The sequence below is a fragment of the Haliaeetus albicilla genome, chromosome 2, assembly GCF_947461875.1.
Source record: "Haliaeetus albicilla chromosome 2, bHalAlb1.1, whole genome shotgun sequence".
Taxonomy (NCBI): domain Eukaryota; kingdom Metazoa; phylum Chordata; class Aves; order Accipitriformes; family Accipitridae; genus Haliaeetus; species Haliaeetus albicilla.
This window is the reverse complement of record NC_091484.1, coordinates 6,515,665-6,530,111: the sequence shown is the minus strand read 5'-3', so window position 1 is coordinate 6,530,111 and position 14,447 is coordinate 6,515,665. Positions and strand designations below refer to the sequence as shown.

The following is a 14,447-nucleotide window of genomic DNA, read 5'->3' as shown; positions in this document are numbered from 1 at the left end:
ATCAAAGGAAGATGTACATCTCTGGGTGGGGGTACAGCACATCTCAAAGCACTTCCAGCATGCTCCCAGTATCCCAGGCAGGGACACTAGACTGTTAACCAGAGGCCACAAAAGCCTGAAGAGACTCAGAAAAGGAAAAATTCCAAGTGCATCTCTTATTTCCCCAAGGATTCTTTCATCACTCCCCATTCGTGACTCAATTCTGATATGACATAAGGATTAGGGTATGAGATCAAGTTATCATTTGTGGCTTGCCTTAGCCTCTGTCCTTCCCAGTTAAATTTTTCCTGTAGCTCCTCACTGCCTTACTCAAATACTGCAAACACAACACATGCATCTATGACTTCTAAACAATAATGGACTTCCATCTAATGCAGCACCAGGCAGGAAGGACTCAAAGAAAAAGAGAAGTCTGTGTGTTATTGATATACCCTAGATATTAAGACACTGGAAATTATCAACTATTGGGAATCTGTCTGGACATAAATGAAATTGAGGCAGTAAAAGGTAAGACAGGAAGATTATATTTTCAAATATGTAATTTGTTATGTGAAAAATAAGTGTAAAAATGATGCTTAGAGATATGGGTCAAGTTTGAGAAAGCACTTTTAAACAGGGGTAGTTAATATGTTATCTAACAGAATGAAGAAAGCTGCAAGGACATCAACAGACTTCAATGCAGAAAGCTCTCCTTTTATTGTTTCTGCCTTTGATTTGGTTTCAAAAGCTACTTGGCCACAACTGAGAAAAATTTAAAACTTACTATTTAGGGACAAATGAAACATTTTAAAAATGAAAATAGACATTAGAACTAAAAAGAAGGAAAGAAAACCAGAAGAAAACAAGTACTTTCAAAACCATGGAATCTACCTCCAGATTAGCCAACTGGAAAGATTCACCAATTCCTCTGTGCTTTACTGTGATCCAGCAGGGTGCTCATTAGTCCAAAACAACACATTTCTTTTTTATTTTTTCTAGTCTATAAAGTCAGTGTAATGGACTATTAGGCAGCTCAGTTACAGATCATGTTTCCTCTGACATCAAAAGCTGGGTTCTCCTCTGTTCATCTGCAACTAACAGGCACACTTCTTACAGGTTCTGAAGGGTTTTTGCTTGGTCAAACCAGCATGAAACAATTCCTGCATGTTTTTACACCAATAGATAAGGCCTGACTCTGTCCCTCTAATTCATGTTGGCATGGCTATATTCCCTCCATCTTCCTTTTTGCCTGACTTGGTTTGCTCCCAGAAAGAGGTACAACCATATCTGGAAATCTTCGAAGAGAAAGATAATTTTAAACCCAGGCCTCATTTACAAGCCAGTTCATGGATTGACAATGCTGAACAGGAGCCTCTTTAGCAGGACCAGCCATTTCTCAGCCACGTGGTAAGCACAGCTGTAGAGCTGAGGTCTGTAACAAGAGAGGCATCAAGACAGCTATTCACTTTAGACACGACTTCCCCCAGTGCTGCATATGCCCTTTTCGCCATGCTCTGATCTGTATTCCACGCTGCTCTCACTCCGACTGGAGTCTGATTGCTTTTGGTCCCTGGCCTCATTACCTCACACTTCCCTACAATAAACTGCATAAGCCACTTATCTGCCTGTAATCCTGATAAATCCAAATCATTTTGAATGAGTTTGTTTTGTTCCTCTGTCCCCTACCCTCCTGCCCCTCCAACTTCCTCAGCCTTATTTTATGTCATCAGCATATTTAAGGCACTTTTGAAATTACATTCTGCTCAAGGTCACTGCACTGAATTTAATACCCCCCCCCCCATACAGCACATCAATGCTTTAACTCCCATCTGATTTATTTATATTGTTTATTATCAGAGACCAATTCAATCAATACAAGCTAGAATTCAAACACACACACATTTGAATTATGCATACAAACACTCATCAAGAGATATAAGACAACTACTATAGTCCAGATCATTCCTCTAACATATGGCCAGCTTATAGGTGAGGAGACTAATAGCAATGAATTTTTATACCTTGACTTTCGCTTGACCCCAATGGCTGTTTGGTTACTGGAAACCAAAGGAATTGAAATAGCGTCACAAATTCCACGGAAGAGGCTTAAGCAAGGGATTTCTGCATTTCTTTTCCCAAGCCAGTAGGACCATATTTTAAGATGGGCTTTCTGAGTTGACAGTTCCTTTATTAGCTTCTGTACACACAGGAATTCTAGCAAAACACCATCAAACCATACCAGACAGTCACGTCAAGCAAACGTTGCAAACAGAACAGTGTACGGAGAACTGGAACTTGAAGGAAAACCAAAGCACTAACCTCAATTGCAGCCTAGGTTAGGCATTAAACCAACCTAAACGGGATGCTGGAAACATAGTAGAAAGTGAATAGCTTTTGGCTTCCCTCTGCAAACCGCTATCCTTTTTAAATATTAATGGCCAGCATGATCCTCAGACATGGTTCATGACCAACTTATGGTTGTCTTTGAACACACTTAGTGGTTAGAACACAAGGAACACTGCAAATTCAAAAAATGAAGGCAGAGAAAGCATGCATACACGGGTCCTACTATAGACAGAGATTGTCCTGTAGACAGAGGTAGACTATGCACACTGGACTGGAGCCTGCAAGGATTTGAGGCACAAAGATTAATCAGAAAATTTCAGTTGGGTGCATGAAGTTTGGGGAAGAAGAGTGCACGTTGTTCTGTACAAAAATATTTTGTGTCTGCTTGGTTAACTACAATGCTAACAGGAGTCTATCATGCTAAGTAAAATGCAAAATGGGACATCAATGTCCACCATCATCAATTGGGGGTCTCCAGGACTAGAAAGCAGATCCCTGCATAGCTGTCACCTTCAAAATTACATTCCCCAGCTGATCTGCAGTTCTTTCCCTTTCTCTCTGTCCTTTACTACCTCCTTATTGCTCTTCCCTGTCCATCCTCTCCCTAGCACAGATCCTTTGCAACTATATTTTATAAGCAATCCCCCTCTCTTCTAATCACTCTTCTGAAAAAGTTGTTTGTATCCTCACTGATAGAAGGTCTGTTAGACCAGAGCTGCACTGGTTCATACCATATAGAGGCATGGCCTAGGGTGTCGGGCATTAAATCACAGCCTCTCTGAACTCCTCTTGACTTTGATAGTGTCAAACTTCACCCTTGCATCTTCTCTGGCCTATAGTTACATAAGTTCCAGGAGTCTCTTTGAAATTTTGTTTTAATATTTCACCATTTATGCACAGAGAATATTTTGGCTTCTCTATCAATACATTTCTGCTTGGTAACTCCCAGTTTGAATGCTGATTGTGTTTTGCATAAAATTAACTAAATTGCAGCCCTTCTGTTTCATTGGTACTTTTTGTCTGCTTCCTTCATGAACAATGTCAGGAAGATTGCAAGCTGACTACAATTCTCTTTCCTAAGCAAGAGGAAAACAACATCTAAGAGCCCAATCAGTACAAGTTTCCTGATGTCTGTTGGGTTTTATAAGCTATATTGTACTCTAACATTTAACAATTTCTCTTCATTTGATTCACTTTAAGAAATGAATGTAATGATTGCCACAGTGTTCTGCACTACTGTTGTCTATTGATAAATATGGAACAGGTATAACAAGCAGCTTGCTCTTTTTTTCTATTTAAAAATTCACTGAGCTAACAAGTTATTTGTGCAATGCCAAAGTAATGACAGGTCTTTGCTCTCAAGTTTCAATATTCAGTTTCCATTGGGAGGTCTGCTGTAGGCTGTATTTCACAAGTAAGACAAGACCAACAGTGGTGTTAGGCTTCCAGCAGTGTTGATAAAACACATGAGCAGAAAACTCTACTCAGGTGTTGCCTGAGTCTGGATACCCCGCAGGTATAGAAGTTCCACTGATAAATAGCACATTTTAAAAAAAATTACCTCTCTGTCTTCATTGAAAGAAACTTTAATACCAAATAAGTTTCAGGACTATGAACTGGGAGCAGAGGGAGAGGCTTGTCTGCTGCCTAAAGCAAAGCACAGCTCTTGGTCCAGTGGGTGAGATCCACACTATATACAGGGAGACACATCATTCATTCAGCTGGGGCCCTTGGTATATGAAGCAGCAAGACACTTGAAAATTAATGCTGCAACATAGACTCTGCTATACTTCTACTTCCTTACAGATGCATCCATTCACCACTATGCACATCCTCATAGTATCTCACTTTTGGCAACAGCACCAAGCCTTTCTCTACTGCAGCATCCACATGGGAGAAGCTCAGAGGGACAAAGTAAATATAAGCAAGTTTGGGGTGTAACTCAGGTGAAACATTTCTAGGGAATGGGAAATGTTTGGGGAACATTTCACTGATGTTTGAAAGTATGAAAGGTGACAGTTGAGAGAGACCCAAGGCTCACTTGGCTACAGTGACTATCCCTAAATAGCAGCAGTCACTGTTTCAGGCTTGCTGAGCCTTCGCTTTCTCAAGGCTCTGGGGGAACCGCAGTCAGCATGACGGCTGTGAGTAATACTGGGAGTCTGCCCAGGCAAGGAAAGGGGGTAAGCTGGTAACGATAAGAAAGTGTGATGAATTATTCCTGTGCTTGTCATCTTTATTTAAGTTACTGCCTTTTGCATCCAGGGGAACCACAGTCCTTCCAAAAGAGTTGTTCTGGATTTCTTAATATTAGGAGACAGTTGTGATGTTTCTCCTGCCCTGGGCATAATTAGACTCAAGGCGGTTTTAGTCCCTTTTCTTCTCCATAATGATCTCCCTGTTTCTTTTCTGAGGAACCCAAAGTTCATTAACAAGTCCTTGCTAAAGTCTTCTGGAGACTGATCCTTTGCCTGTGCTGTAGCATAGAGAAGATAAAGTAATGGTTGCAATGCAAAAATGCACCAATCTTTTGCTTGCCTATTTGTTTCCTTGAAAAAGTTATTACAGCTTCCCTTCCAGAAACAGACTTTTGCACACCAATGCAATAGAGAAACAACATTTTCAAGGAGTCCTGATACTATACAAGAGAGAAATCAAGTTCCCAAGATCACATATGAAGCAGCGACAGAGCTGAGCATAGATTTCAAGAATCCAGAGCCTCAGTCTCTTCAACAGTCACATTTCTGTCTGAGCTGTGCATCTCAGTCTGCTGTCTCCCCTGATGTTTTTATCTGGTGCACACTACAGCATAGCTGGTTACTTTAAGACAGGCAACATTATCTGCTTTGTCTACATCCAATTTTTATTCTTTGGAATAGAAACCTTAAACAACAAATAAAATCAGCATTCAACAATGGCTGCCACGTAGTCCAAACAGTTTTCCAGACCATCCTGTCACACAACAGCATTCTTAAAGGCACACGTTTAGTTAGATCTCTTTGCCCCACTCCTCTCTAACAAGACCTGCGAAACATTCTGATTTCTGGTTTTATTATCCCAGCAGTTTCCTTCAGTGTGAATAGCTTATTTATCTCCTTGGCATTTATCATCTTAGATAAAGAGCAACACTATCCTTGCATGGTCCCTTCTATCAGCTATGCTATACTCTCCTGGCTCTCTCAGGAAAAGGAACTCCTTCCTTTCCCCTGGTTAATTTAGGTGTCTCTTCTAGCTTGAGTTCACCTTTCTTGCCTAACCAAAACAGCACATGCTGTTCCAGAGCTTGTCTTGCCCACACATTAATTCTCTTCTAATTTGTCCCAATACAATTTTAGATTGGTGCGCACCAATCCATTTCCCAGCTGCAACACATTGGTGACTTCTGTTCTGTTCTTTCCAATGGATGAGTCTCCAGCTTCCAGCAAAAAATACTTGCTATTTGGCCCTAACTACATAATCACACAGTACATAATTTCCTGCCATTCCTGGCATTCCTGTCCTGAGGTCACCCAGATCTCTCCATATGACATTCACTGTTCTTTCCCAGAGCTACGCAGCATGCTGCATAATGTCTAAAAGCAACTACAAATCCTCTCTCCGTTTCTAGAAGCTTGGTACAGATTAGACAGTCTAGACAGACAATAGGAAGAAAGAATAAAGGATTTTTAAGGACTTCTCTGTATAATCCTGCTTGCAATGTTCAACTGCTCAGCAAAATGCCAGAAGCACCATCTTTTTTTTATCTTGTCTACTGATCACTTTGATAAAATTTGTGATCTTCTCATTCTCCAAAGCAGTTATTAAACAACTACATAAGTCACTAGAATTAATCATCAGTGTAAAACCTGTTCAAGTGAACTTTGTTTAGATGACACCATGAAGGCATGCCCTCAAACCAAAGGAATTCTGCGCTCATTTGTTCAGACTGATGTCGGCATGTGTAAGCATTACTGTGTGTCCTCTGGAATCACAGTACAGAAGTGGTACTTCCCATAGCCTGAAGTTCTGGACCTTGCTTTATTACTTGATTAAAATAAGGAAAGATAAGAGGTATTTATCATCTTAGATTTGAGAAAATTTAAGTACAAATACCAATTCAGAAGGAATACAGGGCTGCTACTTTTGAAACTCTGGGTAGATTATCTTCACAACTGGATGCAACTGAGAAGATATGGCTCAAACACAAACAGCAATTTTTCATAGAGGAATGGTGAACACAACACAGACCTAGGGAGGAGAGGGCACACATGTCCTGCAGACCACTCTGGAGGCCCTGCTCCCACCGACTGCCATGATTGCCCCACTCCTGCAACTTCCGTTGTATAACTTCAGGCTATTCAAAAGAACAACTAGGGATTTTCCCTTTACGTTGAGACCTTTTAAACTGAAGGAAAAGAAAGCAATAGCAACAGAGAAGTAAAACAATCACTCAAAGCCCTTTCAGTTTACAAAAAAAGCCGAAGGGATATTTTTGTTAGATCGCTCTAGAGATTGAATCTGTGGGTTTTTTATTTCTCAGCCTCCATTCCTGGTTCACGCACGCTGTTCTATGAACAGCACATAGTCTGGTGGCAGGGAAGATCCAAGGCAGGCTCAAAGCCCTGCTTTCAGACTAGGTATCCATCCAACCCTCCACCCTGAATGAGGCAGACAAGTGCTTAGGGGACAGAGCTGCATTTTTAAAGTATTCCAGGTTAGTATTTTAAATTTACTAACATGGAAACTAGGCTTAGGGACTTACTTCCAGGAAGCTGAGAACTGTGAGCACAGGGAAATGATTCCCTGGACAGACTAAACTATCTGTCTCTGAACTAGGCAGCCACATGCCTGGATACCTGCCACATCACGCTTACTGTGCTCACCCTGAGCAACACTCCATATTTCTATCTGGGACCATCTGACAAGAAACATACATGGGAACATTATTCAGATCCCACGGGTTTTTTTCTGGAATATAGGGCACCTTTGCTTGGGTACTACGATGTCCTGCTTTACAGCCCTTCCTACAGGACTAGGTCTATGTAACTTGCCTCTATTCATTCAGTGCACAGAGCAAAGCTGGGAGCATTCAAGTCAATTCTTAGTCCAGACCATTAGCCACAATCTCTCCCTTAAGGGATATAAACTAAAGGTATCAAAGTTCACAGCCAGCTTCTTTCTGATCCTCATTTCACCTATTCATAAAAGACAATGCTGCATGATTTTTATCACATTCTGGATATAGCTACTCCCAGGCACTGATCTGGAACACAAAAAGTATTGAGACCAAAATTCACTAATTACCTGGATATTTATGTAGCAATCCTGGTATCAGTTAAAGAAAATGCTCTGACACAAGGAAACATGAACAACTCAGGTTAGTTATTTGCATAGTCTCCCTATGCATGGGGCTTTGCAAGCAAAAAGGCAGTGCGCCAAGTTCTCAGGAGTGCTCAGCTCCCACTGAGAATCACCTCTTCGGTGGTTAATTGAAAGTGCCAAGTTCTTTGGAAAAATGTCTCTTCAAGCAAAACAATAGAAACTCCTCAACATTGAGCACTGAGTTCTTAGTAACACCTCAGGAAACAGACTACAAGCTCAGCTTCCTTCTACTGATCATAGAGAGACTGTAAGTAGTATTTTTATTTTTAAAGTATCTAAGGGATCTGGGATACTAAGAAACTTTGAATGCAGATGGGCAAGCAAGTCCCTTCACTCCATCACTGGCTTCAGGAAACCCCAACCTTCAAAGCCCTGAGGCTAAAAATGTTGGGAGACACTAAGCAAGCACTGGGCAATGATAATTAGCCACTTACATGTGCATCAACTTTGCCTGCACTCTCCCATGGCAGACAAACTGCCCTACTTATAAAATAACCCTTAACTGATCTGCCAGAGGCAATAAAGCCAGCCAGGGCCAGAACAGGATTAAAGATCTAGGGATTTCCAGTCCCCTGAAATACCCATTAAACTGTATCATCCTGGTCTGTTGCCAACTATTAGGAAATTATCCTTGCTAGCATTCCAAAGAACCTGCAGACAGGCTCGAGCTCTCCTACAACCCGTATTAACTAAATGGCCGGTTTGGCTAGGAAACAACGTTATAAATACTTGAGCTACAAATTAAAAGTGTGTTTGAGAGCTGTGCTGTCAAGTTAGTTGTCATCTTAGCTGCAGCATCACCAGCACATGAGCTTATTTCATAACTGAAACCTAGAAATCCCACCCAGTGACCTATATCTGAAGTGTGGGTCTCTGGGAAAGTTACTGACTGTCCCTTGAAATTTGCCAGAACCAAGTTAGTCCGTATGTATTTTAGGACGTGGGACCAGACATTTGCTGCAAGGCCCGATTCACAGCGCCAGAGGGTGGCACAGCGCCCGGGGATCTCTTCCTGCACTGGAAATGAACTATGGTGCGTTCACTCTGCTTCTGGCCCCACAGGCGGGCAAGGCTCACTGCCGTTTGTCCTTCGCTGTCTGGGCTAAGAGCTCTTGCCCCATAGCTTAGGAGCAGTTCGATGCAGTCGCACTGGCTTGTGACAGCAGCGACGTGAAGGGCAGTCCTTCCTAGGGGGGTTTTGGAATGCAAATCTGCACCTGCAGAAAAAAAAAAAGAAATCATACACAGTCAGAGTGTGACAAGGCATACGAAAGGAAGTAATGCCACCTGCGGGCCACAATGCACAATTTTTTTCTGAAGGCAGATGCAGTTTGTTTTAGTACCATCTAATCAGTGGAATTAAACCTGCCTAGTGAACAAATGCTCCTACCTTAGCTCACACACAACAAATGGATATGGTTTGTTCCATTCAGGGGAACATTGCTAGCTTTGCCGCAGCTAGGCATTGCCATTATTTTTGCACTGGGAGCTCTCACTTGCTGGGAGAGGACAATGTCCTTTAACAGGGACAGACTTTGAGGCGGCCAGGCTCAAGAACCGGGATTGAAGGGAGCGCTGTCAGACAACGTGGGATTTTCTCCTCAGCACTCGCTTTCAATGATAAAAAGTGATTAACAAATGTCCTTTCATTCAGGACAATCAAGTGACCTCAGCCGACCCAAAGGACTGTCCATTGTGCAAATGCAGATTTCTGGGGAAATGGCTTATTTAGTTGCAAAGCAACAAAAAAGCCCAAATGTCAGAGGCATAGAACTAGTGCTTACAACTCTCCTTGCACTTCAGTGGCTGATAAAGCACTGCATAAGACTGATAAAAATGAAGTATTTCTACATAATAAGAAAGTAGCAATAAATAAATGAGACTGAAAGAGGGAAGTAAAAAAAAAAATCAGAGTCCTGTTTTCCAACATTAATTTCTCTAACACCAAAAGTCATTAGACTTAGCAAGAACAGAATTTTTTGTCTCCAAGTCTACATCAGAACTAGATGTGCTGAACACATGCTCCACCTCAAATACAAAATATGAGGCCATTTGGGTAAAATTCTATGGCCTGGGTAAGCAGGAACGTGGTATGCTGTGCAGGTACAACCAGAGAAGAATTGTTCTAAGAACATTACCATGTCTCAGGAGAAACTTGGCAGTTTCAACATGACCTCTGTGGCTGGCAACAAACAGTGCTATGAAAGCTCGGTGAGCTACCCATTCCTTTTTCTGCTCTGGTCCCAGTAACTCTGCATATGGCATGGTGCCCTCAAAGTCCACTGTAACTCCCAGATGGGCTAGCTGCAGAATAAACACAAACCTTTTAGTCTCAAAAGAGTAGACTGATTCTTTTTAGGTATCAACAAAGTCTCATATCTGTACTTATGGGATGCTTGCACACTGGATAAATCGCTCCAAGATCAGCTAAGTAATACCTGCTTGTTTCTTATTCTTCTGCTCCATCTTGATTCTTTATCTAATGATATTTATTTGTAGCTATCCCTTGGAGGGAACATTAATTTGGGGTTTCCTTTCCTATGTAGTTATTAAGCACCACAAAATCTTCTAGAAATTGTTTCTCTTTGCAATCCTTGTCCTTCTCTTAAATCTGTTGGAAACGGACCTGAGCTTTTGGGAAAAAGGACAGAGGGCATTGGCCACATAAGCCCAGGTTCCTTAGAAGGTAGACAAGACATCAGGCCTTAATTCCAGCAGGCAACTCATAAACCTAAGCTGCCTCAGAACAGTCCTGTATTGCATTCTTTCACAGAAGGAGCTTTTTTTGGTAATACACCCAAGCACATCAGTTCTAAAGTGTTGCCAAGAGGCCTCTTAGGAACAATTTTCAGGTGCCTCACGCTGCTGTTCTTCCTGAGAAACTGTTTCCATGTCAGGCTGCATCTTCCACAAAGCACCATGGGTTTCTCATCTAGCAAGTGGAAGCACATTATTAGAACAGCTGTACAGTTATTAAAAAGATGGGGTTTATTCATTTGAAAATCAACAGTGTCAACAAGCTTTTTGTGAGGCTCTTATACCAATACACCTTTCATTTCAAAGGAGACCATTTGTCTTTGTGGTACATACTTCTGTTTCCTGCTCTACACTGAGTAGGAAGAATCTTTAATACAAAGGGAACACAAAACACATGGGAAAACCAAACAAAACCAAACTAACAATTTGCCCAACAGCAAAACGCAAGCCATTTGTGGCATGAGGCAGAACAGCTGCTTGCCAATGAAGTGCAACACTACACAACAGTTAAGGAAAGGAAGCAAAGAATCCCACAGCATCCATTTGCAGTGGTTGGGGAAACGCAGAGGAACAGAATGCGATTAGCCAGGTTGGAATTTGGCCAGGGCAATGGAGATAATGGTTCTTTATGAAAGGTGCCAAAGGATATTTCATGAACACATCTGTTCGGGCCTGAAGGTTTCCAGTACAAATCAGCTGGAGTACCTTGTGTTTCTGCTGAGACAACATTTCAGTCCTAAATCAAGAAAGCAGCATGCCCTCTATCAGACCACCACAGAAACTATTTGTTCTATTAAAAAAAAAAAACAAACCCCAAAAAACCACACAAAGCTTTCTTACTAATCAGACTTGACAGGATCACAGACTCAAGAAGGTCCGTAAGGTAGCAGCAGATAAAGTAGATGAGACAGGGAATGTTTTCTGACTTTTGATTTTGATACTGTCACATAGAGTCTCATTCTTACTCTGGAGTCAGTATGGCCAGAAGAGGATGGACTGTGAAACAGAGTTTCTGCCCTTGATTCTCATAACAACAGACAAGTCATTCAGCCTCACCATAATACCCAAGAACAGATAATCTTCTATGATATTTTAAGATAACAAAAAAAAAGGCCTTGTTTATATACTATGTATTATTTCTCCTATCTATATGAAAAACACTGGGATTAAGTATCTTTGGCTGAGAAGACATCAGAAGAGTAAAATGGCAGGCAGCTGAATAAAAAATGCAAAATTTTTTGGACATCAGGATAAGCAGGGACAAGAAAAGTAATCTGAAAGTATACTCACATGAGTGCTACAAAAACTTATAGAACAGTGAAAAGAACTTGCACTCCAAGCATATGTGCTGCTTACTAGTAAGAGCAAAAAGTTGTCTTATTTCTAAATTGAACAGACTGCATTAGGGATTGACTCCTTGGTTTTGGATTACCAGCCGCCTTGAAATTACCATTTTCATTGTGAACTGTTGCCAGTACAACTAACCTACTTCCTTTCTATGGCAAGTCTCTTCCATTAAAGACTTCCCCACTGTTTGCTCTACGAAGTCTTGCTTTATAAGAGTACTTAGACCCTGAGCAATAGGCTTTTAGCTTTTCCACACACAGTACCCCACCCATTCACAGAAGTAATGGCATCAACCTTCATAGTATCTCCTTTTGCAGCAGCTGCCACAAGATGACCCCAGCCATCTTGTCGCCAGATGCGCATTGTAATCCTTCCACCAGGGACAATGTCATTGTCCTCAAAAGTAGACTCATCTGGCAGATCTGCTGTAGGGAGTTGAAAAGAAAAGCAAGTCAACGTATCCTCAGAGAAGACAACAGCCAGCTTAAAAAAAAATTAAAAAAAATAAGGTTAGACAGTGACCGAATTCTTTTAGCCATGCTGGTGTTATCTGATTTTACTGTCATAATGCATCAAGGACACCTCCAGTCCCATTGTGCTGAAGCTACGAAAACAAATATATGCTCCCAGCCTAGAAAAAGCTACAATATAGTGTACTTGGGATAATATGGTTGTAACCCACAGAAAGCTGCAGTTCACATGTGAAGTACCAAGACTGTAGGAGAAACATACTTGAGTGAATCCATACACACATGGTGTCTTTATTCTAAAAAGACAGCACCAAGTTTGTTTGATCTGAGAAAGCAAGTAATAGGGAGAGCTATTTTAAATAGCAAGTTTAAACAAGTTTCAAGGGCTATCTCTGCTTGTTACCTCCAAAGCCAAGTATTCCAACACCACACATTCAGCTGACATAATGGGAAAAAACACTGCTCCACACAATTCTAAACTTACTAGAACCTTGCTAGAGCCGTTCTAGGCTGAGGTGAACCAGCCAGATACTGGCATTGGCCATTGACAAGGCTAAGCAGGAATGTAGCAGTCAGCACTTGCAGTCTCTAACCTGAAGAGACCCTGTTGAATGGACCATTATCTTTAAGGAGTAGGAAGCAAAGTGAAGCACTAAGAGCTGAATTCCAAGCGCAGTACGGTAAAAAGAGGAAAGCAGAACCCTAACCTTCATCCAGGACCTAAACACAGCCATAACTAGCAGACAAAGAAACACTACAAATAACTTCCAAGAATCCCAGAGTTTACAGGTTCTCACCTTCATCCAGGTACTGAAGGCATTGGAAATGAAGGGGGATCCCAGCCAACAACTCGAAAGGGGACTTAAGCTTCCTCAGAGTCAAGTCGTTTTGGCATTGAGGCAGTGAAAAGATCTCATTAGTTTCAGCTAGATGGAGCTGGACACTGAAGGTCTGTAGGGGCAAGGAAGGCATGGTGAAGAAGTGGCTCCTGACCAGTAAAAGTTCTTGAGACTTGCCTCTTCAAAAAAGCTTGGAATCTTTATAAGGACAGGGGTCTAGACCTGGTAGTAATTCTTCACTCCCCTAGACATTCCCCTTGTGTCATTAAAGCCCCTCCAAGTATAGATCCCCCTGTGTATCATAAGCATATTACAATATTCAGGCAGCATAAACTGACATCACAGAAGTACACTCTGCATGTGTGATGTAACAGCCTACACAAACTTACCAGAGACCACCACAAAGTAATGCACCAGAGTGATTACGGAAAGATTTTTGTTCTTGCCCAACTTTTGATTTCCACTACGATGACAAACTCACTTGGAAGACAACCAGCAGAGAAACAAAGTAGTAACTCGGGTAAGCACCCAAAGTTGCCTGTATTTTATGTTCCTGTTTTCTTTGTTGAAGTCTAGATAGATCTCCATCTACATGTTTAATATGTGTAATGTGTAATAAAAAGACCATATGGCTGTTTTAATTTGTGTTTCCAGTTTACTACATAGGTGCCTTGTGCCCCAACTCAAAGCATGTGGGTAGGCTTTACCGGGGGGTGCAGGGACTATTTTATTCTCCCCACTTTTGCATCAGCTAAAATCCTGCAGAGAAAAGAAGTCAGATATTCTTTTGCAGTAGTTGGCAGAAGTTGTTGAGCACAGGATGGAGCAGCTAGTGAGTGTCTGGAACTGCCAAAAGGATGACTGCAGCAGTAGAAGATATAGAAGACTCCTGAAATTAGAAGCAAAATCAACCAGCCAGGTACTGATTATTCATTCCCACCCCCAACTCCAAGGCCTAACAGCTACACAGAGTTCATCAATGTAGGATGTCTGAGAGCAACAACACCGCACTGCAAAACCAGTCCAGAATGTCCTTCCGGGCTGAAGTTTGGAGAGGGAAGGATTTAAGACAAGGATCTGAATGCCAGTCTCAGCTAGCACACACAAGTTCTCTTCATTTAAAATATATCTTGTTAAGAGTTTCAGTTCCGACAGAACAATTTTAGTTCCAAAGCACTTTTGGCATGCTCACTTCAAGGAAAAAAGAGCTACTTCAAGTCTCTGGACATTTAATGGATTTTTTTTTTACTACACAGTATGATGAATTCCACACTCAACCCTGGCTTGACAGATGACAGTGTTTACGCTAGGGAGACATTTCATTAACCAAAAGAAAACACTCACATCC

The 14,447-nt window shown here is 41.5% G+C and overlaps 1 protein-coding gene across 1 annotated transcript; it reads right to left on the bottom strand.

Annotated features, from left to right (window-relative positions):
- Nucleotides 1-7,596: 7,596 nt before the first annotated feature.
- On the bottom strand, nucleotides 7,597-14,343 carry ANKRD60 (ankyrin repeat domain 60). Its single transcript, XM_009915282.2, has 4 exons — nucleotides 13,058-14,343; nucleotides 12,085-12,215; nucleotides 9,825-9,990; nucleotides 7,597-8,903 (listed from the first exon to the last, which is right to left on the bottom strand). The coding sequence occupies exons 1-4, from the start codon at nucleotides 13,230-13,232 to the stop codon at nucleotides 8,620-8,622; spliced, it is 756 nt and encodes a 251-aa protein (XP_009913584.2). The 5' UTR covers nucleotides 13,233-14,343; the 3' UTR covers nucleotides 7,597-8,619.
- Nucleotides 14,344-14,447: the final 104 nt, after the last annotated feature.

Coding starts and splice junctions, on each gene's coding strand:
- ANKRD60 (XM_009915282.2), bottom strand. CDS start 13,232: ATGCCTTCCTTGCCCCTACAGACCTTCAGTGTCCAGCTCCATCTAGCT. Junction 12,216..13,057: donor CCTTCAGTACCTGGATGAAG/GTGAGAACCTGT, acceptor AACTCCCTACAG/CAGATCTGCCAGATGAGTCT. Junction 8,904..9,824: donor CAAGTTTCTCCTGAGACATG/GTAATGTTCTTA, acceptor TTTTTTCTGCAG/GTGCAGATTTGCATTCCAAA.